At 45.9% G+C, this 25,890-nt stretch overlaps 2 protein-coding genes across 2 annotated transcripts in view; both read left to right on the forward strand.

Annotated features, from left to right (window-relative positions):
* RAD17 (RAD17 checkpoint clamp loader component) overlaps nt 1-872 on the forward strand; it is a 40,623-nt gene extending 39,751 nt beyond the window's left edge. Inside the window, exon 17 of the mRNA XM_049768765.1 lies at nt 519-872. Within this exon, the coding sequence (XP_049624722.1) occupies nt 519-783 (265 nt within the window). The 3' untranslated portion in view covers nt 784-872. The remainder of the gene's footprint in view (nt 1-518) is intronic.
* Nucleotides 873-8,512: 7,640 nt separating this feature from the next.
* On the forward strand, nt 8,513-24,889 carry MARVELD2 (MARVEL domain containing 2). Its single transcript, XM_049768787.1, has 6 exons — nt 8,513-9,673; nt 12,897-12,932; nt 19,833-19,981; nt 20,576-20,747; nt 23,956-24,006; nt 24,761-24,889. Exons 1-6 carry the CDS (start codon nt 8,525-8,527, stop codon nt 24,881-24,883), a joined length of 1,680 nt encoding a protein of 559 aa, XP_049624744.1. The 5' UTR covers nt 8,513-8,524; the 3' UTR covers nt 24,884-24,889.
* Nucleotides 24,890-25,890: the final 1,001 nt, after the last annotated feature.

The following is a 25,890-nucleotide window of genomic DNA, read 5'->3' on the forward strand; positions in this document are numbered from 1 at the left end:
TGCCTTACAATTTTGTTTATGTTATTGAACAACTACATGTGGGTAAATAAAAAACAGGTGATCGCTTCACACTCTTGGTATCATTAAAAGAACTCAGGGCCGGGCCCGGAGAGATAGCACAGCGGTGTTTGCCTTACAAGCAGCCGATCCAGGACCAAAGGTGGTTGGTTCGAATCCCGGTGTCTCATATGGTCCCCCGTGCCTGCCAGGAGCTATTTTTGAGCAGACAGCCAGGAGTAATCCCTGAGCATCACTGGGTGTGGCCCAAAAACCAAAAAAAGAAAGAACTCAGGGCCGAAGAGATAGCACAGAGGTAGGGCGTTTGCCTTGCATCCAGAAGGACGGTGTTTCGAATCGTGGCATCCCATATGGTCCCCCAAGCCTGCCAGGAGTAATTTCTGAGCTTAGAGCCAGGAGTAACCCCTGAGCGCTGCCCAAAATCCAAAAAAAAAAAAAACAAACAAACAAACCCTCACTTCCTTTGGTTATTATTAATGCCTGCCTTTCAAATCTGGTAGGTTGAAAATGGAAGCACTAACTGATAGAGAACATGGAATGCTGGACCTTGATAGTGGAGATGAAGCTCAATTTCTTAGTGAGCCTGCAAAGGAAGCTTCCAATGATCCAACTCAAGGCACTGACCTGGAAACCTGCTTACTTCCCTTGAGTCAGAATAGTGGAAGTGATCTTCCTGCCAGCCAGCCTCAGCCCTTCTCAACCCTGGAAGATAAGGAAGAAGAAGAAGAAATGATCATAGAGGACTATGATAGCGATGGGACGTAGAAGTCATTCTGCTACTTGATTGATACTCACATTTTTTACTCAGTGGTAATTGAACAGAGATAGACTTTTCAAGTGATGTACAGTTTGTTCATTCTTGTAGTATTTCAGTACAAGGAACTGCCTCTTCTGTCATCTTGAAGTCCATAGAAGATCAAGCCATCAAAGAATCTCTTGTTGTTGTTGTTGTTGTAATGGGGACTTCACCCTGACCTGCTGTGGCCCAGTGGTGATCACACCCAGCAGTGCCAGGGAGCCATGCTGGACGCTGGATCAGCCCACAGTCCTGCCACATGCAAAAGCATGTGCTCCACATTTGAGCCACATCCCTATTCCCAGTAACTTTTGTTCTTTAGTATTTATTGAGCCTTGTGTGTGATGGTGGGAGAGTCAGTCTGTGCATGAAGTATGTCTGAACATTATGCCAACTGTCATAATGTGAAAGAATTGAAAATATAAAACTTGGCAGGGTTGTAAATAAGAATTGTAAAATAGCTACCAATACAGTTGTGAATTTGATCAAACATCTGTGCCTTATTCAGTTTTCTTGGACTGTAGCCTCTGAGATACTATCATTAACTGTTGTACAATGGATTATTTTAGATACTTTTGGAAAAGTTATTTACATAATTTATACCATAATTAAAATGTTTCACTTTCCGTGTCTTTCCTCTTTAACGGTCCCCATTCCCCTTTGACGCACCATCGTCCATGTAACCTTCCTGGTCAGAGTCCACCTCTGTCCCTCCAGAGCCCAAAACACTTTGCAACCAATAGGGACTGAAGGGAAAATGACTAGCGGGGGCGCCTCTCCGCCTCCCCCGAGGCAGGTGCACCGCGGGGCGGGGTTCGCGGGCCGCGGCGGGGTGGGCGTGCCTGGCGGGCGTGGCCGGCGGGGGCCCGCCCCGGGAGTCGCGCGGTTTCGGTGCCGCGGGCGGCGCTCTCTCCTCGGCGGCCTCGCAGGTGAGTGGGGCGCGGGCGAGTCTGCTCGGGCCGGGGGCTGGGGGGACCCCCGGCGCCATTGGAGGTGCCCCGGGTCCGCCGCGCAGGCCGCCCCCCGCCGACGTCCTTTGCGGGCGGCGGCGGCGGCGCCCGCGATGGCTGTGTGGGCGCGGTGCGGAGTCCCGCCGCGGGCGGCGCCCAGGTGCGAGGTGGGGCCCCACGGAGCCCGGCGCTTCCGGGCAAAGGTTGGCGCCCCCGATTTGTTCCGGCCTCTGGACGCAGATTGGATTTCCAAACGGCTGAGGAGCCCCAGGCCCAGGGGGCGGCACCGAGCGCCACTCAGGGCCCCGCGGCGGGCTCAGAAGAGACTCACGAAGATTCATTCTCCACCTTTGCGGGCGCGCGATGGTCGTTCAAACAAACCCCGAACTCCCGGGAGCCCGAAAAGCCCTCGATTAGGTCCCTTTCTCGGGCCCAGCCCCTCTGGAACACTCCTGAGGCGGTTTCGGCCTGAGGGTGACGTTGGCTTGCCTCGGGGGTGGAGAGAGGGTCCTGGGTTTGGCCGGACCACAGTTTACCCTCTGGTCTTTGCGCGCCATGGCGAATTCAAAGATGCCCGAGAGACTAAGGGGACTCCAGATACTGTGATCAAAACTTACTATTCCCTTCTAAAATCACTTTTGTTGCTACTTCACTATCCTCAGAATTCAGTTTGCGGCTTTTTAACTGAGAGGTGGTTTAAATCACATAAACCACATCAGTTAACTGTGCCAGTGAAGTTCGTTTTTCCCCATGAATTAAGGCCTGGGATGGCTTGTAAATGTATCTAGAGAGAGCCTTGGCTACAGTTGTGCTTTTGCTTTGACTTAAGAAAAATTCTCAGCTATGCATTTCTAGAATCTCGGCTTTTAAAAACAACTAAGGAAGGGGCCGGGCGGTGGCGCTGGAGGTAAGGTGCCTGCCTTGCTGCGCTAGCCTAGGACGGACCGCGGTTCGATCCCCCGGCGTCCCATATGGTCCCCCAAGAAGCCAGGAGCAACTTCTGAGCGCATAGCCAGGAGTAACCCCTGAGCGTCACAGGGTGTGGCCCAAAAACCAAAAAAAAAAAAAAAAAAAAAAAAACAACTAAGGAAAAGAATTGTCCGTTGCTCTTGCTTATAGAGCCCCGCTTTGCTTTGGCACAAGACGGACTGTTTTTGGAGTTCTCTGAAATTAGAGGGCCCAGTCGGAAGGCAACGGCTGGAATAAAGGCCTCTGCTCCATCTCCACCTATTCCCTTGGAGGTTGTATTTAGTCCGTGAACTTACTAACCGCCTGGGTGTAGACTGGACCTGGGTTTCTAGCAGGAAATACAAACTCCACTAAGCTGCTTTTCCCCAAGGTTGAACTGGTGTAGAAATGAAAGGTTTGGAAAGTGTTGCAAAAAAAAAATGTAAAAAGGAAAGTTTTGCAGATGAAATTATCTGATACCTGGGATTTGCTTCCAGGTACTTACTGGCAGAGGGGATGAGGTAAGGTGTACATTCAAAAGTAGATGGGGGGCCCGGAGAGATAGCACAGCAGCGTTTGCCTTGCAAGCAGCCGATCCAGGACCAAAGGTGGTTGGTTCGAATCCCGGTGTCCCATATGGTCTCCCGTGCCTGCCAGGAGCATTTCTGAGCAGACAGCCAGGAGTAACCCCTGAGCACTGCCAGGTGTGATCCAAAAACCAAAAAAAAAAAAAAGTAGATGGGTCATGAGTTGATAATTAGTTAAATTAATTGAAGTTATTCAATGAATAGTGATGGGATCACTGTACTCTTCTTGTTACCTATTGCAGAAGTCAGTTCTCCATGAAAATTTCCCTGGTCACCTTATTATAAAATGTACAACCGGGGGGCCTGAGAGATAGCATGGAGGTAAGGTGTTTGCCTTGCATGCAGAAGGACGGTGTTTCGAATCCCGGCATCCCATATGGTCCCCCGTGCCTGCCAAGAGCATTTTCTGAGCTTAGAGCCAGGAGTGACTCCTGAGCGCTGCCGGTGTAACTCAAAAATAAATAAATAAATAAAATGTACAACCGGACCATAATAGACTTATTAATCCTTTGCACTTAATTCCCTGGTATTCTTTATATTTCATTTCCCTTAGCATCTGTCACCCCTGCTGGAATTTAAGCTCTACCAATTGTGGCCAAGATTTCAGTCATTGTGCCTCAGAGGTGTCTTTTGTGTGTGGCAGTTGATTAAGGAATATTTAATGAGTGGTAGGTCTCTATTTTATGAAGTAAAATATAGTAGAGTCTCAGGAATTAATTTCTGTTGTTTTTCTCTTTGGGTGTTTTATTTGGGGAGGCACACCCAGCAGAACTCAGGGCTTACTCCTGCATGTAAGCACCCCAGGCTTATTCCTGTCTTTGGGCTCAAGTCATGGCAATTGCTCAGAGGATCATATGAGGTACTAGATCAGTTGGAACCGGGTTGGCTATGTGCAAAGCGACTGCACTGTCGCTATGGCCCTTAAAGGCTAAGTGAAAAATTGTTTTCTAAGTGAAATTTGTTATCCCAAAATTCTGTATTTTTACCTTAAATTCAGTATTAAGGCACCGTTATTTACACAGTTATTTATAGTTGAGTTTTAGGTTTGCGGTGTTCCAGTCCTAATCTCTTCACTGATGTCAACTTCCTTACATCAGTTTCTTCAGGAAGTGCTTTGTTTTTGTTCTTATTTTTGGGTCACACCCAAGTGATGCTCAGGGATTACTCCTGCTTCTGCACTCAGGAATTACCCCTGGCAATACTCAGGAACTTATGGGATTCTTGAAATCAGTCCCTGGTTGACTGCATGTAAGACAAGTGCCCTACCCGTTGTATTATTTCTCTAGCTCCAGAAAATATTTGCCTTATTTTTATAGCTTTCTGTGTCTTGTTTTTGGAGTCACAACCAATAGTGTTTAGCAGAGCATGGGTTCCATCCAGGCCTTTGAACTATCTCATTAGCCCTCTGTGCTTTATTTTGTGAGTGGCTGGAACACCCTCTAAGCAACAGCAAATCACCTTTAATAATTGCTCCAGAGAGAGTGATGAACATTATCATTGCTACTGCTCTGGGGTGTGCACGGGAATCTTTGTCCCCTTCCTCTCTTTCTGCCATTGCACTCAAGTTGCATACTTTAGTTGTCCTTACACTTGTACTTGCTTCAGCTCCTGTAATCTGCACTGGGCTGTGCTCCAGACATCTGCACATGGTCTCTGGCAGCATTAGGGTTCCAGCTAGTAGAGCCTTAAGGTGTTACTGGGGTTTTGTGGGTGACACCAGGGCTCCACCTTTCAGCATCTTGCTTCTAAGGCAGGCAATTCAGCCTTGGAACCAGCCCAGGCTGAGGAATCTCCACCTTCAGCAACCTTTTTCTCTGCAAAAAGTGTTTCCAGTATACATTTCTTTTTTTGTCTTTTTTTTTTTAGTTTCTTTTTTTCCTTTATTGTACTTTCAAATGCCCTTTTTGGGGGGAGGGGCCATACCCAGCAGTGCACAGGGGTCAGGGGTTACTCTTGGTTCTGCGCTCAGAAATCACTCCTGGCAGGCTCAGGGGACCATATGGGATGCCAGGGATTGAGCCCAAGTTCGTCCCAGATCGACCGCATGCAAGGCAAATGCCCTACTGCTATGCTATCACTCCGGCCCCATAAATGTCCATATTTCAGAGTAAAAGCAGCTTCTCTCTAAAAGTGACTTCCCTGGACTAGGAATGAAAGTGTTGCTTTCCTCTCTGTGTGTAATGTCAACTGCTTCTCCCAAGCCATTCTAAAGCAGAGTTGAATTCAAAAAATGAAGAGTATTTGCTGACCCATCAAATAATGCTCAAACTGAAATATTTTGACTTGGGTGTTTAAGGAAAGGACTCAGCTTGGACGATGCTGGCATCTGTATTGCTCAAGTTTAGTGTGTATCATTTTATATTTTTTTGTTTCTTGGGCTCATAAATAAATTAGACTTATAAATTTATCTGACGGAGGAGAATGTTCCTCAAGGCTTACTCCTGGCTCTGTGCTCAGGGATCACTCTTGGCAGTGCTTGGGCTCCTTATGTGGTACCAGGAATCAAGCGGGGCAACATCAGTTGCATGCAAGCTAAGTGCTTTAATCTTTCTACTAACTCTCTGGTTTGTTTTATTTTGTTTTGTTTTCAGCAAAAACAAGCAGTACTTAGGGCATGACTCCCAGCTTGGTGTTAAAGGGCTACGTAACGCAGAGGATCAAGCTCTGTAAAACAAGCACCTAACCTACCGAGCTGTCTCACTGGCCCTACACTTATAAATGTTTTAATTCAGAGTTGGGATTTAAGTTTTTGGGTCAGTGATGTGGATCAAATGGTAGTGTATCACTTCCAGGTAAGAGGTCCTGGGTTTAATCTCCCAGCACAGCACCACCTGGTCCCTGAACCCCACCAAGCACAGAACCAGAAGTAGCCCCTGAGTACTTCCAGTTGTGACCCAAAAGTAAAATACAAGAAAGAAAAGTTGACTGCTCGTGTGTGTGTGTGTGTGTGTGTGTGTGTGTGTGTGTGTGTGTGCGCGGCCCACAAACTGTGTGTATATGTGTGTTTACAAGTCAAAAAATTTTTTTTGCTTGGTTTCTGGGTCACACCTGGCAGCACTCAGGTTACTCCTGGCTCTATGCTCAGAAATCACTCCTGGCAGGCTCGGGGACCATATGGGATGCTGGGATTCAAACCATCAACCTTCTGCATGCAAGGTAAACGCCTTACCTCAATGCTATCTCTCCAGCCCCTACAAGTCAAATTTTTACTGATCAAAAAATCAGACTGAGGGCCCGGAGAGATAGCACAGCGGTGTTTGCCTTGCAAGCAGCCGATCCAGGACCAAAGGGGGTTGGTTCAAATCCCGGTGTCCCATATGGTCTCCCGTGCCTGCCAGGAGCTCTTTCTGAGCAGACAGCCAGGAGTAACCCCTGAGCAATGCCAGGTGTGGCCCAAAAACCAAAAAAAACAAAACAAAACAAAACAAAAAACAAAAAAATCAGACTGAGACTGGATCGATAGTATGGTAGGTAGGGTATTTGCCTTTCATGCTGTCAATCAAAGTTCGATCCCATATGGTCCCCTGAGCCCACTAGGAGTGATTCCTCTCTGAAGAGCCAGGAGTAATTTCTGATCACTGCTAGATGTGGCCCAAAAAGAAAAATAAAATAAGATAAAAATCATAAATTTAGGGGCCGGAGAAATAGCACAGCAGTAGGATGATTGCCTTGCATATGGCCGACCTGGGAGGGACTCAGTTTGGTTTCTGGCATCCCATATGGTCCCCCAGCCTGCCAGGGACTATTTCTGAGTTCAGAGCCAGTAATAACCCCTGAGCACTGCTGGGTGTGGCCCAAAAATCAATCAGTCAATCAATCAAGTTAAAAAAAAAATCATAGGTGAGGGCATGGAAGTAGGGCATGCCTTGCATGCAGAAAATTGGTGGTTCAAATCCCGGCATCCCATATGGTCCCTGAGAAGGCCAGGGGCGATTTCTGGGCGTAGAGCCAGGAGTAACCCCTGAGCACTGCTGGTGTGACCCAAAATCAAAAGAAAAAGCATAGGTGCTGGAGCGATGGTGCAGATGTAGGGGTTTGCCTTGCACGGGGCTAACCCATGACAGACCTAGATTCAATCCCCCAGCATCTGAATGTCACCTGGTGTAGGCCCAAAACCAACAAATAAATAGATTTTTAAAAATCATAAATTTATTTTGAAAGGAATTTTATGACCTCCACATTCAGTTACACTATCCCATCCTGGGTACAATTTAAGAAGCTGGGACCTTGTAAGCATAAGAACAGAATTTCCCAAGACCACTGCAAACAGTGATCTCAGTTCCAATGGCTTTACTGTTTGTACCTGGCAGCCCTATTATTTGTCTGTGGTGCTACAAGTTGTTTCTGGTTATTCTATAGACAGGTGTGCCTCAGCTAAACAGCCAAATGGTGTAACTTGACGGATTACTGCAGCTAAAATAGGTGTGTGAAAGTCTTGAAGATAATTGGCTGAAGCAGTTTTTTGCAGCAGAAAACCCAGATTCAGGCTCCAGAACTACACTATGCCCCAGGTACCACATCAGGAATAGCCCCCAAGCACCACCAAATAAAGGGAAAATATAGGTATGTAAGCACCAGGGCCAGGAATCATGAGCCCTACAAATACATGTGCCAGTTCCACAGCAGCCCTAGTGAACTTTACATCTAGATTGTTCTTAAGAAGCATGACCAATTGAATCTGAACCTATGGCCCCATGTGTGGGCACCACAATCTAATGTACCATCTATAGCTTAGTGGCCAGCACTACTGCCAGACATGTGTCTGACCCCCCTGGTCATCTGAGCAGGAGAAACTACAGGGAGAAACTACACAGGAAATTAATTCTATCCCTGCCCACTGACTGGATCCCTGTGTAACAATTAGATATGCTGAAAATACACCTTTATCAGTTTTATTATTATGATGCCCATCATCATATGTCTTCCTGGTTATGATCATTTGCTCATAGCTGAATAAAATGAGTGTCACTTAGAGAATAAGTTACTGGGGACCTGAACCGTAGTACAGTAGGTAAGGCACTTATTAGCATGTAGCTGACTTGGGTTCAATACCTAGCACCCCTTATGGTCACCCAGTATCTGCCAAGAGCGATATCTTGAGTGCAGTCAGGAGTAAGCTCTGTGAGCAACGCTGGGTGTGGTCCAAAATACAAGCAAACAAACAAAAAACAGGATAGGTAACCAAAGTGATGACTTTTTGTTGGCTACAGGTGTGAAACTCACAAATGTCGTCCAGTGACCGAAGGTGGAGGAATTGGGACAGGCACTACGATGAGGTCCCACAGGAATTGCCCTACGGAGACGGCTCTGTGAGAAGCCTGCAGACGCTCCGAGACTGTGAGCTGGCTCTGAGCGCTGACCCACTGCCTCCGCCTCCTCTCCCCTTACAGCCACCTTTTGGCCCAGACTTCTACTCATGTGACAACGAGGAGCCAGCCACCGCTCCAGACCTCAAGCCCGTGAGGCGCTTTGTCCCCGAGTCCTGGAAGAACTTCTTCAGAGGGAAGAGAAAGGACCCAGAATGGGATAAGCCAGTGTCGGACATCAGATACATCTCCAATGGAGTAGAGTGTTCCCCTCCAGCCTCTCCTGCCAGAACAGACCAGCGGTCCCCGCGCAGCTCCTGCACAGATCCCCACGGAGGGTCCCGAGGAACACTGGAGTCCCGCAAAGAGACTGATGCCATGTTCAACCCTGATCCCTATGGCTCCCTAGGCCGACACACACAGACTGCCCGCACATACAGCGAGAAGGTAGAAGCCTACAATCTCAAGTATTCCTACATGAAGTCCTGGGCAGGCCTGCTGAGGATCCTGGGTGTAGCCGAGCTGCTCCTGGGGGCTGGTGTCTTTGCCTGTGTCACTGCCTACATTCACAAGGACAGCGAGTGGTACAACTTGTTCGGCTATTCACAGCCCTATGGCATGGGTGGTGTCGGTGGCCTGGGCAGCATGTATGGCGGCTATTACTACAGTGGCCCCAAAACCCCTTTCGTTCTCGTGGTTGCTGGTTTAGCGTGGATCACCACCATTATAGTGCTGGTTCTCGGTATGTCCATGTATTACCGGACCATTCTTTTGGACTCCAATTGGTGGCCGCTCACTGAATTTGGGATCAATGTGGCCTTGTTCATTTTGTATATGGCTGCAGCCATAGTCTATGTGAATGATACCAACCGGGGTGGACTTTGTTACTATCCGTTATTTAACACGCCGGTGAATGCCGTGTTCTGCCGGGTGGAAGGAGGACAGATAGCAGCGATGATCTTTTTGTTTGTCACCATGATTGTTTATCTCATCAGTGCTTTAGTTTGTCTCAAATTATGGAGGCATGAGGCTGCCCGGAGACACAGGGAATACATTGAGCAGCAGGAGGTAAGAATGTGGCATCTTTTTCTTTTCTTCTATTGCTTTTCCTTTGTTATACATGCAAGTTTAAAACCAAAACTTTATATATATTTATATACATACATATACACATATACATATATGTGTGTGCATATATATGTATATATTTCTTTGCTTTTTTTGTTTACCTTTGGTGGGCTGCACCCAATGGTGCTAGAGGTAAGGGAGGGAGCTAGTCCAGGTCTTTGCTCTGGGATCTTGGCAGAATCATTTTATTCTTTTTTTTTTTTTTCTTTAGTTTTTGGGTCACACCCAGTGGTGCTCAGGGGTTACTCCTGGCTGTCTGCTCAGAAATAGCTCCTGGCAGGCATGGGGGACCATATGGGACACCGGGATTTGAACCAACCACCTTTGGTCCTGGATCAGCTGCTTGCAAGGCAAACGCCACTGTGCTATCTCTCCAGGCCCCATTTTATTCTTTTGTAATAAATTTGCATATGTGTGTATATCTATATATATCAATATATACACACATATATATTTATATTTGGCTAATATCTTTATTTAAGCACCAGGATTACAAACATGATTGTAGTTGGGTTTCAGTCATAAAAAGAAAAGCCCCCTTCACCAGTGCAACATTACCACCATCAATGCCTCCCTCATCTCCCTTTCCCCTTCCCCCACCCTCTGCCTGTATTCAGAGAGGTATTCTACTTCTCTCACTTATTAGCATTGTCATTGATAGTTGTTAGTGTAGTTATTTCTCTAACTGCACTTACCACGCTGTGGTGAGCTTCATCGTGAGCCAGTTATTCTAGCCCTCATCTCTATTGTCTCTGGTCATTATTACAATAATGTCTGTTATTTTTCTTAAAACCCATAGATGAGGGGCCGGAGTGGTGGCACAAGCAGTAGGGTGTTTGCCTTGCATACGCTAACCTAGGATGGGCCACGGTTTGATCCCCCAGTGTCCCATATGGTCCCCCAAGCATGCAAGGCAAACAATACTCTCTGCTATCTCTCAGGCCCCAGAAGTTTGTTTGTTTGTTTGTTTGTTTGTTTGATTTTTGGTTTTTGGGCCACACCCGGCGGTGCTCAGGGGTTACTCCTGGCTATCTGCTCAGAAATAGCTCCTTGCAGGTACAGGGGACCATATGGGACACCAGGATTCGAACCAACCACCTTTGGTCCTGGAGCAGCTGCTTGCAAGGCAAACGCTGCTGTGCTATCTCTCCAGGCCCAGGCCCCAGAAGTTTAAATTTTTTTTTTTTTTTTTGGTTTTTGGGTCACACCTGGCAGTACTCAGGGGTTATTCCTGGCTCCAGGCTCAGAAATTGCTCCTGGCAGGCACAGGGGACCATATGGGGCGCCGGGATTCGAACCGATGACCTCCTGCATGAAAGGCAAACGCCTTACCTCCATGCTATCTCTCCGGCCCCAATTTTTTTTTAAACTTGATTGATTGATTGGTTGATTGGTTTTTGGGCCACACCCTGCAGCACTCAGGGGTCACCTGGCTTTGCACCAGAAATTGCCCCTGGCAATCTGAGGGACCATGTGGGATTTCTGGAGTCGAACTGGGTCCTTCCCAGGTCAGCCGCATGCAAGGCATATACCCTACCACTGTGCTATCTCTCTGGCCCCAAGAAGTTTCATTTTTAATCAGTGTAAATCTCAGATAGTGAACTACATACATATTTCCTTATTATTTTCTTTCTTTCCTCCCCCTTCTCCCCTCTTTGCCAATGACTGAAATTGAATCTAGGAACTCATATGTAAAGCAAATGCTCTACCACTGACTGATCCCTGGCCCTCTTATGATTTTATTTATATTTAATAGCAGAGTTCTTTTTTGGGGGGTCATACTGACAGTACTCAGGGGCTACTCCACTCAGAAGTCCCTTCTGGCAGACACGGGGGACCATATGGGATGCTGGAATTCGAACCACCGTACATCCTCAATCAACTGTGTGCAAGGCAAAAGCCCTACCTCTGTGCTATCTCTACGGGCCCCAGTGCCTGTATTTTATGGGGAGTGACCACACCTGGCAGAGTGCTCAAGACTACTCCTGGTTCTGTGCTCAGAAATTACTCCTGACAGGGATTACAGGACCATATGTTGTGCAAGAGTTTATCACCCATTTGCCGTGTGCAAGGCAAACACTCTACCCACTGTTCTGACCCTCTTCCATAAAACATTTTACAATAACTGATTAGTCTTTTATATTTTTCTGTTTTTTGTTTTTTTTTTTTTTTAGTTTTTTTTGTTTTTGTTTTTGTTTTGTTTTGTTTTGTTTTGCCATACTCAGTGATGCTCAGGGGTTTACTCCTAACTCTTGCCTAAAAATCAGTCCTGTCTGTGGTGGAATGTCAGGGATCGAACCTGCAAAACAAACATCTAACCTACTAGCCTATGTCTCTGACATCTAATTAGTCTTTTGTTTGTTTTGGGGCCACACCCTCTGGTGCTCACGGGTCACTTCTGACCAGCTTGGGGGACCATACAGGTCTGCCTCATGCAAGCAAGTGCCCTACCTACTATTGTACCACTTCGGCCCATGACTGATTAGACTTGAATCACTTCTGCTGTTGGAACTGGTGCCTGTTTACGTAGTTGCAATTTCCTGTATGTTACGAGATTAAGGACTTGCCTATGGCTTTTTCTGTTAAGTAACAGGTGCCGGATTACTTCTAGTTCTATTAATTTTATAGTGTGGCCATTTCAAGTCATTATTGTGCAAAACAGTGGGAGCTACTAAATTCTAGTAAAATTTATAGATAATGTAGAGCAGTTCACCTTACAGTCTCTACCCACATCTGTTTCCAACTCTGGTCTGCCTAGTTGACAGGAATTGGTCACAGGTACACTTTTCTCCTCGTCTAGTTCACTACTCCCCTGGAAACAAGATCAAAAAAGATGAGGAGTGGCCGGAGGGATAGCATGGAGTTAGGGTGTTTGCCTTTCATGCAGAATGACGGTGGTTTGAATCCCAGCATCTCATGTGGTTCCCCCAAGCCTGCCAGGAGCGATTTCTGAACTTAGAGCCAGGAGTAACCCCTGAGCGCTACTGGATGTGACCCCGAAAAAAACAAAACAAAAAAGAGAGAGATGAGGAGCATCTAGCAGGTAGAAAATTGGCCTGAGATTAAATTGAGATTGGGCTTTAAATTAAGCAAATGGATAAAATATTCACAATAGTTTCATACACATATCAAAAGATTTTAATTTAAACGGTTTCCATTCCAGATAAGTGAGCCATCATTTTCATCAAAACGAAGAATGGTAAGAACAAAGTTCAATTTACATTTTTATTTCCAGCTTGGTTTCTTTTCTCTCATTTATTTATGTACAATACCAAATAGGTTGTCTGTGAAACACTGAGTTCAGAAGAGGACTTTTCTCTTTTTTAATGCTAAAAGGAACAAATTAGACAAGGTTGCATTTAACTCCTTGAAATTTCATCCATGGCTGTGTGCAGGATCACACCCAGCACTTGTCCTATACAAGTCATGTCTCTGCCACTAAACATCCCCACTCCAACTCTGAATTTTGTTAGATGGAAGCTTATTCAAATGAACAGAGATGGAAGAAGCTCTGAGCTCTGCTGGGGAAGCCTAAAAACCAAACCAAATCAAAATAAAAATACATAAAGATAATTTTCCAGAACTTTCATTTTTGATTTTTGGATTACTTCTGACCAGTACTCAGGGTTATTACTCCTAACTCAGTGCTCAGGGGATCATGTGGTGGCAGGTGCACTTCCCACATACAAAACATATACTCAAGCCCTTTGAATTATCTCCCTAGATCCCCCTTTTAAGTAAAATTATTTTTTTAAGGAGGATACTAATTCCTTTTTGTTTCTTTTTGTTTGTTTGTTTGGTTTTTGGTTTTTTGGGCCACACCTGTTTGATGCTCAGGGGTTACTCCTAGCTAAGCGCTCAGAAATTGCCCCTGGCTTGGGGGGACCATGTGGGACGCCGGGGGATTGAACCACGCACGGTCCTTCCTTGGCTAGCGCTTGCAAAGCAGACACCTTACCTCTAGCGCCACCTCTCCGGCCCCACTAATTCTTTTTCTTTGATTTTTGAGTCACACCCAGTGTTGTTCAGGGGTTACTCCTAGCTCTGCGCTCAGAAATAGCTCCTGGCAGGCTGGGGGACCATGGGATGCCAGGTTTTGAACTACCATTCGCCCTGGGTTGGCTGCATGCAAGACAAACGTCCTATCACTTTGCTATCTCCAGCCCCCAGGTGGATAATTCTAAAGAGAATTTGGGATTCTCCATCGCAAAGAAATGGAGAAAACCCAAAAGTGAAGAGAATTTTTACCCTAAAGAACAAAGGCAACCACCAGGTGGGGTTCTATAGAGTAAAGGAGATTGACTGTTGACTCTGCTCAGGAGGGACCCCTAACAGTGCTCAAGGGACTATATGTGGTGCTAAGAATTAAAAGCAGCTACATGCACGGTAGGTGACTTACTTCCTGTACTATGCTCCTTAACTCAGGGTATGTAGCAAAATAGTTTTTATTGAAATTTAGAGAAATGTGAAGGGAATGGTAGGGGAGATGTTTAAGAAATGTGTAAGGGCCAAAGAGATAGCACAGTGGTAGGGTGTTTGCCTTGCAAGCTGCTGACTGGGACCTATGTTGGTTCGAATCCTGGCATCCCATGTGGTCCCCCATACCTGGCAGGAGCAATTTCTGAGCACAGTCAGGAATAACCCCAGAGCACCGCCAGGTGTGACCGGAAAAAAAAAAAAAGTGATGGCGCCAGCCTCAAGGCATCTGCCTTGTGCGTGCTAGCCTAGGACGGACCACAGTTCCAACCCCCAACCCCGGCGTCCTATATGGTCCCCCAAGCCAGGAGCGATTTCTGAATGCATAGCCAGGAGTACCCTGAGGGCCAATAAGTGTGGCCCAAAAGCCAGAAGAAAAAAAAAGAAATAAAAGTAAAAAGAAAACAGGCTAAAGAAGTCAGCAGTGGGCCCGGAGAGATAGCACAGCAGCGTTTGCCTTGCAAGCAGCCGATCCAGGACCAAAGGTGGCTGGTTCGAATCCCGGTGTCCCATATGGTCCCCCGTGCCTGCCAGGAGCTATTTCTGAGCAGACAGCCAGGAGTAACCCCTGAGCAACGCCGGGTGTGGCCCAAAAAAAAAAAAAAAAAAAAAAAGTCAGCAGTGTGGGGGCTGGAGTGATAGTGCAGCAGCAGAGCTTTTGCCTTGCACGCCTTGCACACGACTGATCCAGGGTGAACCGTGGTTCAATCCCCCAGCGTCCTGGACATATGGTTCCTCAAGCCAGTAGGAATTTCTGAGCGCATAGCCAGGAGTAACCCCTGAGCATCACCGGTGTGACCCAAAAAAACAAACAAAAAAAGAAGTCAGCAGTGTGTATTTCTAAGACTGCTTTTTTGGTGCATGAAGAACTTCTATCCTCTTTTTGTTGTATTTTGTTTGGGGGACAGAGAAAACAAGCAGGTAGGGCTTTTGCCTTGCACACAGCTGAACTAGCTGAACCGAGTTTATTACCTGGCATCCCATATGGTCCCCTGACCTTGCCAGGAGTGACTCCTGAGTGCAGAGCCAGGAGTAACCCCTGACCATCGCCAGGTGTGCTCCCCCACCCAAAAAAAAAAGAGAGAGAGAGCTTCATGGGTTTTTATGCACATGTTTTGCCTGAAGGCCAGGTTCACAGCTGCCAACCCTGGAGTAGCTCCTAAGCACCACTGGATGTGACCCAAAGAGGAAAAAAAAATTATTTGGGATGATTGGATTATAAAAATTAGTAGAAATAAAAATTAACCTGTACTAATAGAAAGAAACCTCAGACCATTCCATCTACTCACCTTTGAAAGCCAGGTGATCCTGGCTGCTGAGGGTACAAAAGGCCCAACCTGCCTTATGTTTGGCCGTGATAGTTCCCCTTCCACCTCACCACTCATGTGAGCTTCTCCTTCCCCTAACCTTCCCAGAGGGCTGGCAAGCAGCCTGCACCCATGTGCGTGCTATCTGGTGAGTTAAAAGCAGCTTGTTTTTAGAATGAGCTCATGTTCAGCTGGACCTCAAAGGCAGCCTCAGAAATAGGGAAATAGGGAAACAAAGGATTTTCTAAGTTGCCTGGCAAGGCAAAGAACCAGGCTTTCATCCTCTTTTATCTTTTGTTCTCAAACAAGTAGGGGCCCTCCCAGGCCACACTTGGTTTAGTTCAGAGAGTCCAGATAGGCACTTGGGCCTGTAGAGAGGCTCAGTGGGAGGGTGTGTGATGTTCCTGCCCACCACAAGCCTCCAGCTTGCTTGGTCCTGGGCTTCAGCTCGCATCAGAATATACAACCACATACATATTTAGTGTCCAGGTTTCCCTGTGTCCAAACACATCTTCATAGCTATGACAACCTAGAGACTTTTCTGCACCCAAGCTTTTTGTGTACAAAATGGAAATCTCTTTTGGATCCACCAACCTCACCAACTTGATGGAAATTCAAGGCACTGTGGTCTTTTCCCAGCCCCAAACTATTGTCTCCATTATTTGCTTTGTCTAGAATAGGGCCCCCTGGCCCACCACTCCTATTTCCCTTCTACCTGCTTCTGTAGCATCTTTGCCACAGCACTTCCTCTTAGCTGTTTCCTCTTGTTTGGGGCCATAGCCTGCAGTACACACTAGGATCTGGTGCCTGGGAATGACTGCCAGCTGGACTCCAGAACCTTGTGGTGGTGGGGATCAAACTTAAAACATCAAAGTATTCTTTTGCTGAGCTATCTTCACAGCCACAGGGTTCTTTCCTCTTCATTCTTCTGAGTTTTTGTTTGTTTGTTTGTTTTTGGTTTTGTTTTTCTTTTTTTTTTTTTGGTTTTTGGGTCACACCTGGCAGTGCTCAGGGGTTACTCCTGGCTGTCTGCTCAGAAATAGCTCCTGGCAGGCACGGGGGACCATATGGGACACCGGGATTCGAACCAACCACCTTTGGTCCTGGAACGGCTGCTTGCAAGGCAAACGCCGCTGTGCTATCTCTCCGGGCCCTGTTTTTGTTTTTCTATTAGTCCTGACAGCATCCAGAGTTCTCATCCAGCCATGCTCAGGGGACAGTGCATTGCTGGGATGGAACTCACAATCCTGCATATAAAGGGTGCATTTAATCTCATTGACTCTCTTCCTGTGGGCAGGGATGTCATAGTGGCACGGTTGGTGGACACCAGGTTCGCAGCTGTGTTTCGGAGCTCTGCTCCAGGATCCTTGCAGTACTAGAAATTGAACCTGGGCTTCCCACATGCAAAGCACATGTTCATTCAGTTGAACCCCTCTTTAGCCCATTTTTTTTCTTTTTCTTTTCCTTTTTTTTTTTTTTTTTTTTTTGGTTTTTTTGGGCCACACCCATTTGATGCTCTGGCTAAGAGCTCAGAAATTGCCTCTAGCTTGGGGGGACCATATGGGACACCAGGGGATCGAACCGCAGTCCTTCCTTGGCTAACGCTTGCAAGGCAGATACCTTACCTCTAGCACCACCTCACCGGCCCCTCTTTTCTATTTTTTTGGTTTTGGACCACACCCAGTGACGCTCGGGGGTTACTCCTGGCTATGTGCTCAGGAATCGCTCCTGGCTCGGGGACCATATGGCACGCCGGGGATCTAACTGTGGTCCCTCCTGGGCAGCCGCTTGCAAAGCAAACACCTTACTGTTGTTGTATCACTCTGGCCCTATTTTCTTTTTCTTTTAAATGACAGGAAAATGAGGGCAGTTTTGTTTATGAGGCTCACAGATGTGATCCATATTGAAGTACAAAGGTGGGATTAGGAGAAAACTTCTAATGCTTTATACTTATGCTTCTCCTTTTCCTCTTCTTTTCCTTCATCTTCTTTTCCCTTTGTCTCTTTTCTTAGCTGTTGTTTCAGTGACCAGGAATTATACATGATTAGTTGGGGTGCTCACACTCATTATGGCAATGGTATTTATTCACCAGGGGTCAGATACTTTAGTTGGAATGCTCACACATGCTTGTATGATAACACCCAGATATTAACTCAAAGCAAAGGCTTTCTTTCCCCCAACTTCTTTCCTTTGTTGAGAGGGATCCCAATGAGCAGAACCTCAGAGCATGTGGGCAGCACCATGTATTAAACTCATGGCCTCATGCTTTCAAGGCAGTTGCTTTGACTACTGAGCCATCCTAGGCTTCTTTCTCCTCTGTTTTTATTTTTCCTTTTTTTCTTTCCCCTTTGGAGGAAATAAATTGTAACTAAAAATGCCTCAGGCAGGAACAATAAATGGTATAGCATGTAGTGTAGATCACTTGCCTTGCACATGACAAACCTGGCTTCTGTCCTTGGCATCCCATATGGTTCTCCAGCCCTGTGAGAGTAAGCCTTGAGGACTGCTGGGAATGGCCCAAAAACCAAAACCAGCCTCTAGGAGGTGAGTGATTAAAGCAACACCCACCATTTCCAGGATTCTTGTAGTCCCACTTGGAAATAACTTTAAAGAGCCACTTCAGCAAGTCAAGATCTTCACAGCCTTTCCTGTGGATTTGCTTCCGCTCCTTTTCAATTCATGAAAACAATGTAACTTGTTTTCCTTTTTCACCTACTCAGTGAGTGACTCCTGGTCATAGATTCTTTCATTCCTGGTGTGATATTTTTTTTTTCTTTTTCTGGTTCGGTAAGTTTTTTTTTTTTTTTTTTTTTTTTTTTTTTTTTTTTTAAAGTTTTTTTTTTTTCTTTTTTTATTTTTTGGTTTTTGGGCCACACCTGGCGCTGCTCAGGGGTTACTCCTGGCTGTCTGCTCAGAAATAGCTCCTGGCAGGCACAGGGGACCATATGGGACACTGGGATTCGAACCAACCACCTTTGGTCCTGAATCGGCTGCTTGCAAGGCAAACACCGCTGTGCTATCTCTCCAGGCCCACGGTAAGTTTTTTTGATTCAATAGTTTAGTCCTGTCTCTTCGTGAATTTACTTGGAATGTTTTCATTTTTCAGTTATCTAAACGATAAATCATAAATAACATACTCAGGACTCCCCATCTGGTCCAGATTCACTTTGCATGTTGCTACAGCAGCAGCATGACTCTGGTTTGGTCCCCAGGATCCCCACAGTATCAGGAGGAGTCACTCCTGATCACAGAACCAGAATACCACCAAGTATGGACCAAACCCCCCACCCCCAAAAAACTCTACATCAATGTTTTATTACCTACTTCTGACATATACATACTTGAGATTATAGAACTCTGTTCCAGGAACCACACATGGCGATGCTTAGCAGTTACTTCTGACTGTGCTCAGGGGTCTATCCCAGAAGTACTCAGGGGACCATGCAGTACTAGGAGTTAAATGGGGTTTGTGGCATACAAGGCAAGTCCCTTAACCCCTGTGCTCTGATCACAAGACTAAAGAGTGTTTTATGGCTTGCAGACCCCCATTTCTCAGGAAGATGCCCTTTTGCTTGGACAGGTGAATCCAAGTTGCTTTGTTGCTTTATCAGAGGTAATTCTGAAGCACTGGGTTTTTTTTAGTGCTATTTTGGGGGAGGGAGCACAGCCAATGCTGCTCAGGGGTTGCTCCTGGCTCTGTGCTCAGAAATCGCTTCTGGCAGGCTCCGAGGACCATATAGGATGCTGAGGATTGAACCCGGGTCAGTCCCAGGTCAGCCACATGCAAGGCAAATGCTCTTACTGCTGTGCTATTGCTCCAGCCCATGTTTTATTTTGTTTTTAATTTAGGAGCCTTACCTGGCAATGCTTTGGGGCTAATCCAGGCACTATACTTGGAAGTCATTCCCAAAGGGTCATCTTTGGTGCTAGGAATTAACTCTGGTCAGCTCTGTGGTAGGCAGTCACCTTAATCCCTGCACCCTTTCTAGCCCAGATGTGCAATGTTAATTGCTGTTTGTACTTACCTTCCTTTTGTCCTGTCCCTCTCCTCTATTGTCTTCTAAGAGTAAAACTGGTATAGGTTTATTTAGTTAGTTTGTACCTGGTGATACTTAGAGGTTACTCCTAGCTCTGTGCTCAGGAACCACTGCTGGTGGTGCTCAGGAGATCATATGGGGTGCTGGGAATTGAACCCAGGTCAGCCATGTGCAAGGCAAAGACCCCACCCTCTGTAGTGTTACTACAACCCCTATTTATTTTATTTTTTAATTCTGTCTCAATTTATAAGTAAATTCTCTTTTTCTCCCTAACTGCAGTATGAAACAGCAGCGAGTAGTGAAAGACAGAGGAACCACGAAGTGAATTTCAAAGAGCTAAGAACCCCAAAAATGAAGCCTGAAGTGCTGAGTGGACACATCCCTCCAGGCCACATCCCAAAACCTGTGGTACTGCCAGACTACGTGGCGTGAGTAGCTCTGTCCTATCCTGGGCCATGCTGACATGCCGCTGGGCCTTTCATTTCCCATTTTCTCCACACCTGAGTACTGCATAGAGAATAATTTCTGTGGGACTGGAGAGCCAGTTCAGTGGGACAGGGAGATTCTGTGCATGGGATAAATCCCACTTTCATCCCAGCATCCTAAGTCTCTCACCATTGACCAGGAATCATTTGGGAGGAGTGTCCAGGCCTCCAGAGCTTTATATATATATATATTTTTTTTTTTTTTTAATTTTCTGTGTGTACTGTTGCATACTTGTTTTTTAGGGGATTTTTGGGGTCATACCTGGCAGCTCTCAGGGATCACTCCTGGCTCTGTTTTCAGAATTTGCTCCTGGCAGGCTGGGGGGACCATATGGGAGGCTGGAATTCGAACCAGGGTCTGTCCTCTGTTGGCCGCCTGCAAGGCAAACACCTTATCCCTGTGCTATCACGCCAACCCCTGCATACTTGTTGAATTAAGGGTACAGTATGACCCATGAGGTGTAAGCTAAGCTAATTTTCCCTTTGGTTTATTTTATGGAGCAGGTTACAGTCTAGTTTATTTTCTCCCCACTTCAGCAAATACCCGGTTATTCAGACGGATGATGATCGGGAGCGCTATAAAGCCGTGTTCCAAGACCAGTTCTCGGAGTACAAAGAGCTGTCTGCCGAGGTGCAGGCTGTGCTGCGGAAGCTGGACGAGCTAGACGCAGTGATGAGCAGGCTGCCTCCCCGCTCCATGCACCACCAGGTCAGTGCTGCCTCCGAGGGAGAGCCTGCAGGTCAAAGGGAGGAGGTGCTTGGGCTTTGTTAAGACACAGGTTGCCGGGGCCGGAGAGATAGCTGTTTGCCTTGCATGCAGAAGGACAGTGGTTCAAATCCTAGTGTCCCATATGTCCCCCGAGCTTGCCGGGGCGATTTCTGAGCATAGGGCCAGGAGTAACCAACCCTTGAGCGCTGCCAGGTATGACCCAAAAACCAAAAAATAAAATTAAATACAGGGTGCCATCTTAATCCACCATCTGTGACCACTAGATTCCTGTGAGAAGACCCAAGATAACTCACCAACATAATTCAGGGGCCAGAAAGGGGACAGCAGATGAGGTGCTGGTCTTGGCATGTGGCCAACCTGGTTTGATCCCTGAGTATAGTGCCAAGAGTAAGTCCAAAGTATAACTAGGGGTGGCCCCAAACCAAAAACTAAAAATAAAATTAAGATGCTGGAGAGATGGGGCTGGAGCGATGGCACAGTGGTAGGGCATTTGCCTTGCACGAAGCTGACCCAGGACAGACCAGGGTTTGATTCCCCCAGCATCCTACATGGTTCTCCAAGCCAGGAGCTATTTCTGAGCACATAGCCAGGAGTAACCCCTGAGTGTCATTGGGTGTGGGGAAAAAAAAAAAGATGCTGGAGAGATAATACAGTTAAGTGCTTGCCTTGAAAATGGCCCACCTTGGGGCCGGGCGGTGGCACTGGAGGTAAGGTGCCTGCCTTGCCTGCGCTAGCCAAGGACGGACCGCAGTTCGATCCCCCGGCGTCCCATATGGTCCCCCAAGAAGCCAGGAGCAACTTCTGAGCGCATAGCCAGGAGTAACCCCTGAGCGTCACAGGGTGTGGCCCAAAAAAAAACAAAAAAAAAAAAAAAAAAGAAGAAAATGGCCCACCTTGGTTTGATCCCTAGCATTCCATATGGACCCCTGAGTCCACCAGGAATCATTCCTGAATATATTTCTAAGAGTGACCTCTGTGTACCACAGGTTGTGGCTCAAAAAAAAAAAAATTATAATGAGCTGGAGAACACAGCAGGTAGGCTGATTGCCTTGCATAAGGGCAATGCAGGTTAGATCCACAGCACCCCATATGGTGCCCCTGCCAAGAGTGATTCCTGAGCACCACCAAGCATGGCCCAAAATCTAAACTAAACTAATTTTCAAATTAAAATATATTGAGATATGATGTAAATAAGTGATATGAAATACTGTCACAGGAAGTTTTTTTAGACATTATTACATATTTTCTTTATTAGGTTCTTTCTAGCAATTCAAAAACATAAGTTTCTATGTGTAAATGAGAGCTCTGCTCTTAGCATTTATTTTCTGTGGGGTAGACTTCCAATAAGTATGTTAAGTCTATGACAAATTTTATTCTTACTTTTTTGTTTTTGTTTTTGAGCCACACTCAGTGACGCTCAGGGGGTACTCCTGGCTATACACTCAGAAATCACTCCTGGCTTGAGGAACCATATGGGACACCGGGGGATCGAACTGCGGTTCGTCCTAGGTTAGAGTTTGCAAGGCAAACGCCCTACCACTTACACCACCATTCTGGCCCCTCAAATTTTATTCTTTCTTTAAAAGAATAAAGTTAAGGGATCCAGAGAGATAGCACAGCAGTAGGGCGTTTGCCTTGCAAGCAGCTGACCCAGGACTGACAGTGGTTCGAATCCTAGCATCCTATATTATTTCCTGAGCCTGCCAGGAGTGATTTCTGAGCTCAGAGCCAAGAGTAATCCTGAGTGTTGCCAGATGTGACACAACAACAACAAAGAATAAAGTTAGGGCCGGAGTGATAGCACAATGGGTAGGGCATTTGCCTTGCACATGGACACCCCAAAGTTCAATCTCCAGCATCCCATATGGTATTCCTGAGCCTGCCAGGTATAACCCATGAGCACTACTGGATGTGGCTCAAAAAATAAGAATAAAGTTAGTGGCAGAGAGATAGTACAATGTGGCCAACCCTGGCTCAATCCTTGCACCACATATGGTCTCCTGAGCAGCACAGAGTGTAGCCAAAAATAAAACACTTAATAAAGAATTGTAAAAGACCTTCTCGAGCCAAGGATATGTTTCTGCAATAGAACACTTGCCTCATAAGTGTGAGGCCTTTGAGTTCCATCACCAGCATCAAAAAAGAAAAAAAGAGAGAGAGAAGTGCTGGAGAGATAGTACAATAGTAGGGTGTTTGCCTTGCACGCAGCAAATCCAGGAGAGATGGTAGTTTGAATCCCAGCATCTCATATGGTCCTTTGTGCCTGCCAGGAAAGATTTCTGAGCGCAGAGCCAGGAGTAACTCCTGAGCGCAGAGCCAGGAGTAACTCCTGAGCGCTGCTGGATGTGACCCGAAAGAAAGAAAGAAAGAAAGAAAGAAAGAAAGAAAGAAAGAAAGAAAGAAAGAAAGAAAGAAAGAAAGAAAGAAAGGAGGGAGGGAGGGAGGGAGGGAGGGAGGGAGGGAGGGAGGGAGGGAGGGAGGGAGGGAGGGAGGGAGGGAGGGAGGGAGGGAGGGAGGGAGGAAGGAAGGAAGGAAGGAAGGAAGGAAGGAAGGAAGGAAGGAAGGAAGGAAGGAAGGAAGGAAGGGAACTTCCCAAGAACTTCCTGAAGAGGATGATTGTAAATCTAGTGACACCTAATGTTCTTGTTATTATGTGTCAGGCACTTTATAAAAATTATTTCAAGTGGGGCTGGAGAGATAGCATGGAGGTAAGGCATTTGCCTTGCTCCAGAAGGTTGGTGGTTCAAATCCCAGCATCCCATATGGTCCCCTGAGCCTGCCAGGAGCAATTTCTGAGCATAGAGTCAGGAGTATCCCCTGAGTGTTGCCAGTGTGACCCAAAAACCAAAATAAATAAATAAATAAATAAATAAATAAATATTTTAAGTGTCACAAACAGCTGTTAATTCCTTTTTTCCTGATATGAAAAGTCAGTATAATGAGCTTCTCAGGAGCATCCTACTGGCAAGCAGGCCAGCCTTTGGGTTTTGTTTCTGGTCTCTTGAAGGCAAGGACTGTTTCTTTTATCATCTGAGTCCCCGTGCCAGGCAGAGTTAGTCCTCCAGTATTTGCCTTGTGTGTTGCATTTGTGTGTGTCATGATAATCCTAAGTAAAACATATTGTTACACTCAGAGATAGGATTTGAGTAAATGCATATGTTTTCATTCAAGTGTTTGTTATTTTTAGGAACATGAGAGAATTTCAAGAATTCATGAAGAGTTTCAAAGAAAAAAGAATGTGAGTAAACTATTTCCTTCTTTACTTAAACGTATAGTGGTGATGTCTGAGACTTTTTCGATTCGCTCACTTAATAAATTCATTTTTGTTTAAGCGTCTGCTGCTTCTCTTCTTATCTCTGTCCTGAATAATTTATTCTCTTGATGTTTTAGCCACTCAGAGAAATGAGTCCAGGTATAGAACTCTCCACCCACTTTTCCTGCCAGATGACTGCTTCTAACTTTCCCTAAATACTCTCAACTAAAGCTGGAGAGAGCTTTTATTAATCTTTCAATACTTATTTCTTGCCTTTTAAAAATATATTTTATGGGACTAGAGTGATAACACAGAGAGTAGTGCACTTGTCTTGTAGGGGGTCAACCTGAGTTCAATCCCTGGCATCCCATACGGTCCCCTGAACCAGCCAGGAGTAATCCCTGAGTGCAAAATCAGGACTATTTCCTGAGCACCCCTGGGTGTTGCCCTGAAAACAAAATAAACAAACAAAAATACCCCCAAAATGGAAATTCCAGTCAAAGAAATGTAGTCAGAGATGTGGCTGAGCAGTAAAGCATGTGCCTTTTACGCATGAGACCTGGGTTCCACATTCCTACACCATAAAACAAAACAAGGATGGGAGCCCTACCTGTGACCATGTTTAGAAGGTAGGCTTTGAAATTGCCAACAGGAAAGTCCGCTGTGAAGGTCATTTTCTGAGTGAATAATATCTATAAAGAAGCCAGAAGTTGAAATAATACTGATGTTTCTTTTGCAGGATCCTACATTTCTGGAAAAAAAAGAACGCTGTGACTATCTGAAGAATAAACTGTCTCATATAAAACAAAGAATCCAAGAATATGATAAAGTAATGAATTGGGATCTACAAGGATACCCCTAAGCCTTATTTGAAGCCACTTTTTTTTATATAAAAACTTAATATTTATTTACTGAACTTTTTAATTCTAATCTCTATGATAAAGAAGTAAGGGCTTCCTGACTTAGCATTGAGTTAATTTAACCATTATGCAATGGTCATGCAAACATTTCACAGCAGAGCTGGGAACATGCTTTGCATGCAAAAGGTTTGAGATTGCTCTCCAGCACTGCCAGGTGTGGCCCCAAAATAAGCAGACAACTTGTTTCTCAACAAATTCAGGTTTATTAAGGGTCCTTGTTAAGAATGAGAGACCATTTATATTTTTATATATACAATTTCTCTTTGGGGGGCCCACACCCGACAACGTTCCTGACTCTACTCAGGAATCACTCTTGACAAAGCCTGGAGGAACCATAGGGGATGCTGGAGATTGAACCTGGGTCAGCCACAAGCCACCTTACCCAGGCAAGTGACCTACTTGCTGTACTATCTCTCCAGCTACTATCTCTCCAGCCCTACAATTTTTAATCGTCTTTCTTGTTAAACTAACAGTGACCTATCGGGCTGAGAATATAACTCAGTAGTTGAGCACATGCCCAGCATGCACAAGTCCCTGAGTTCAGCTACCCAGCACCATAGGGTATAGCCCTAGTACCCTCCAAACATCACCAGGAGTAACCCCCCAAAATAAAAACAACAATGAAAAATAATATTTTTAAAGTGCCTGGCGTCTCCCTGTAAAACACATGCACTCACCCATGGAGACACCTTCCTCACCATAATGCCTTTTATTCACATGAACAATGATTGTCCTAAAAATAATTCTGTAAACCCTTTGTGATGAAGTCCTGTTGGGCAGTATCTGCCTCATGCATCATTTCCCAGGTGCTGCACTCCTACTGTGCAGCTTTTAGACAGTGCCACAGTTCCTGAAGCCAGGATACTTAAGGAGAGCCTGGAAGAGCAGAGGCTTCAAAGGCGCTGATCACTCATGAAACTCTTGGGTATTCTTTTTCAGTGAAATCTCA

Source organism: Suncus etruscus, chromosome 2 (assembly GCF_024139225.1).
Source record: "Suncus etruscus isolate mSunEtr1 chromosome 2, mSunEtr1.pri.cur, whole genome shotgun sequence".
In the NCBI taxonomy this organism is placed as follows: domain Eukaryota; kingdom Metazoa; phylum Chordata; class Mammalia; order Eulipotyphla; family Soricidae; genus Suncus; species Suncus etruscus.

Bases quoted from the DNA above. Each gene is read 5' to 3' on its own strand.
- MARVELD2 (XM_049768787.1), top strand. From the start codon at position 8,525: ATGTCGTCCAGTGACCGAAGGTGGAGGAATTGGGACAGGCACTACGAT. The intron at 9,674-12,896 runs GTAAGAATGTGG...TTTCCATTCCAG, and splicing joins AATACATTGAGCAGCAGGAG to ATAAGTGAGCCATCATTTTC. The intron at 12,933-19,832 runs GTAAGAACAAAG...CCCTAACTGCAG, and splicing joins TTTCATCAAAACGAAGAATG to TATGAAACAGCAGCGAGTAG.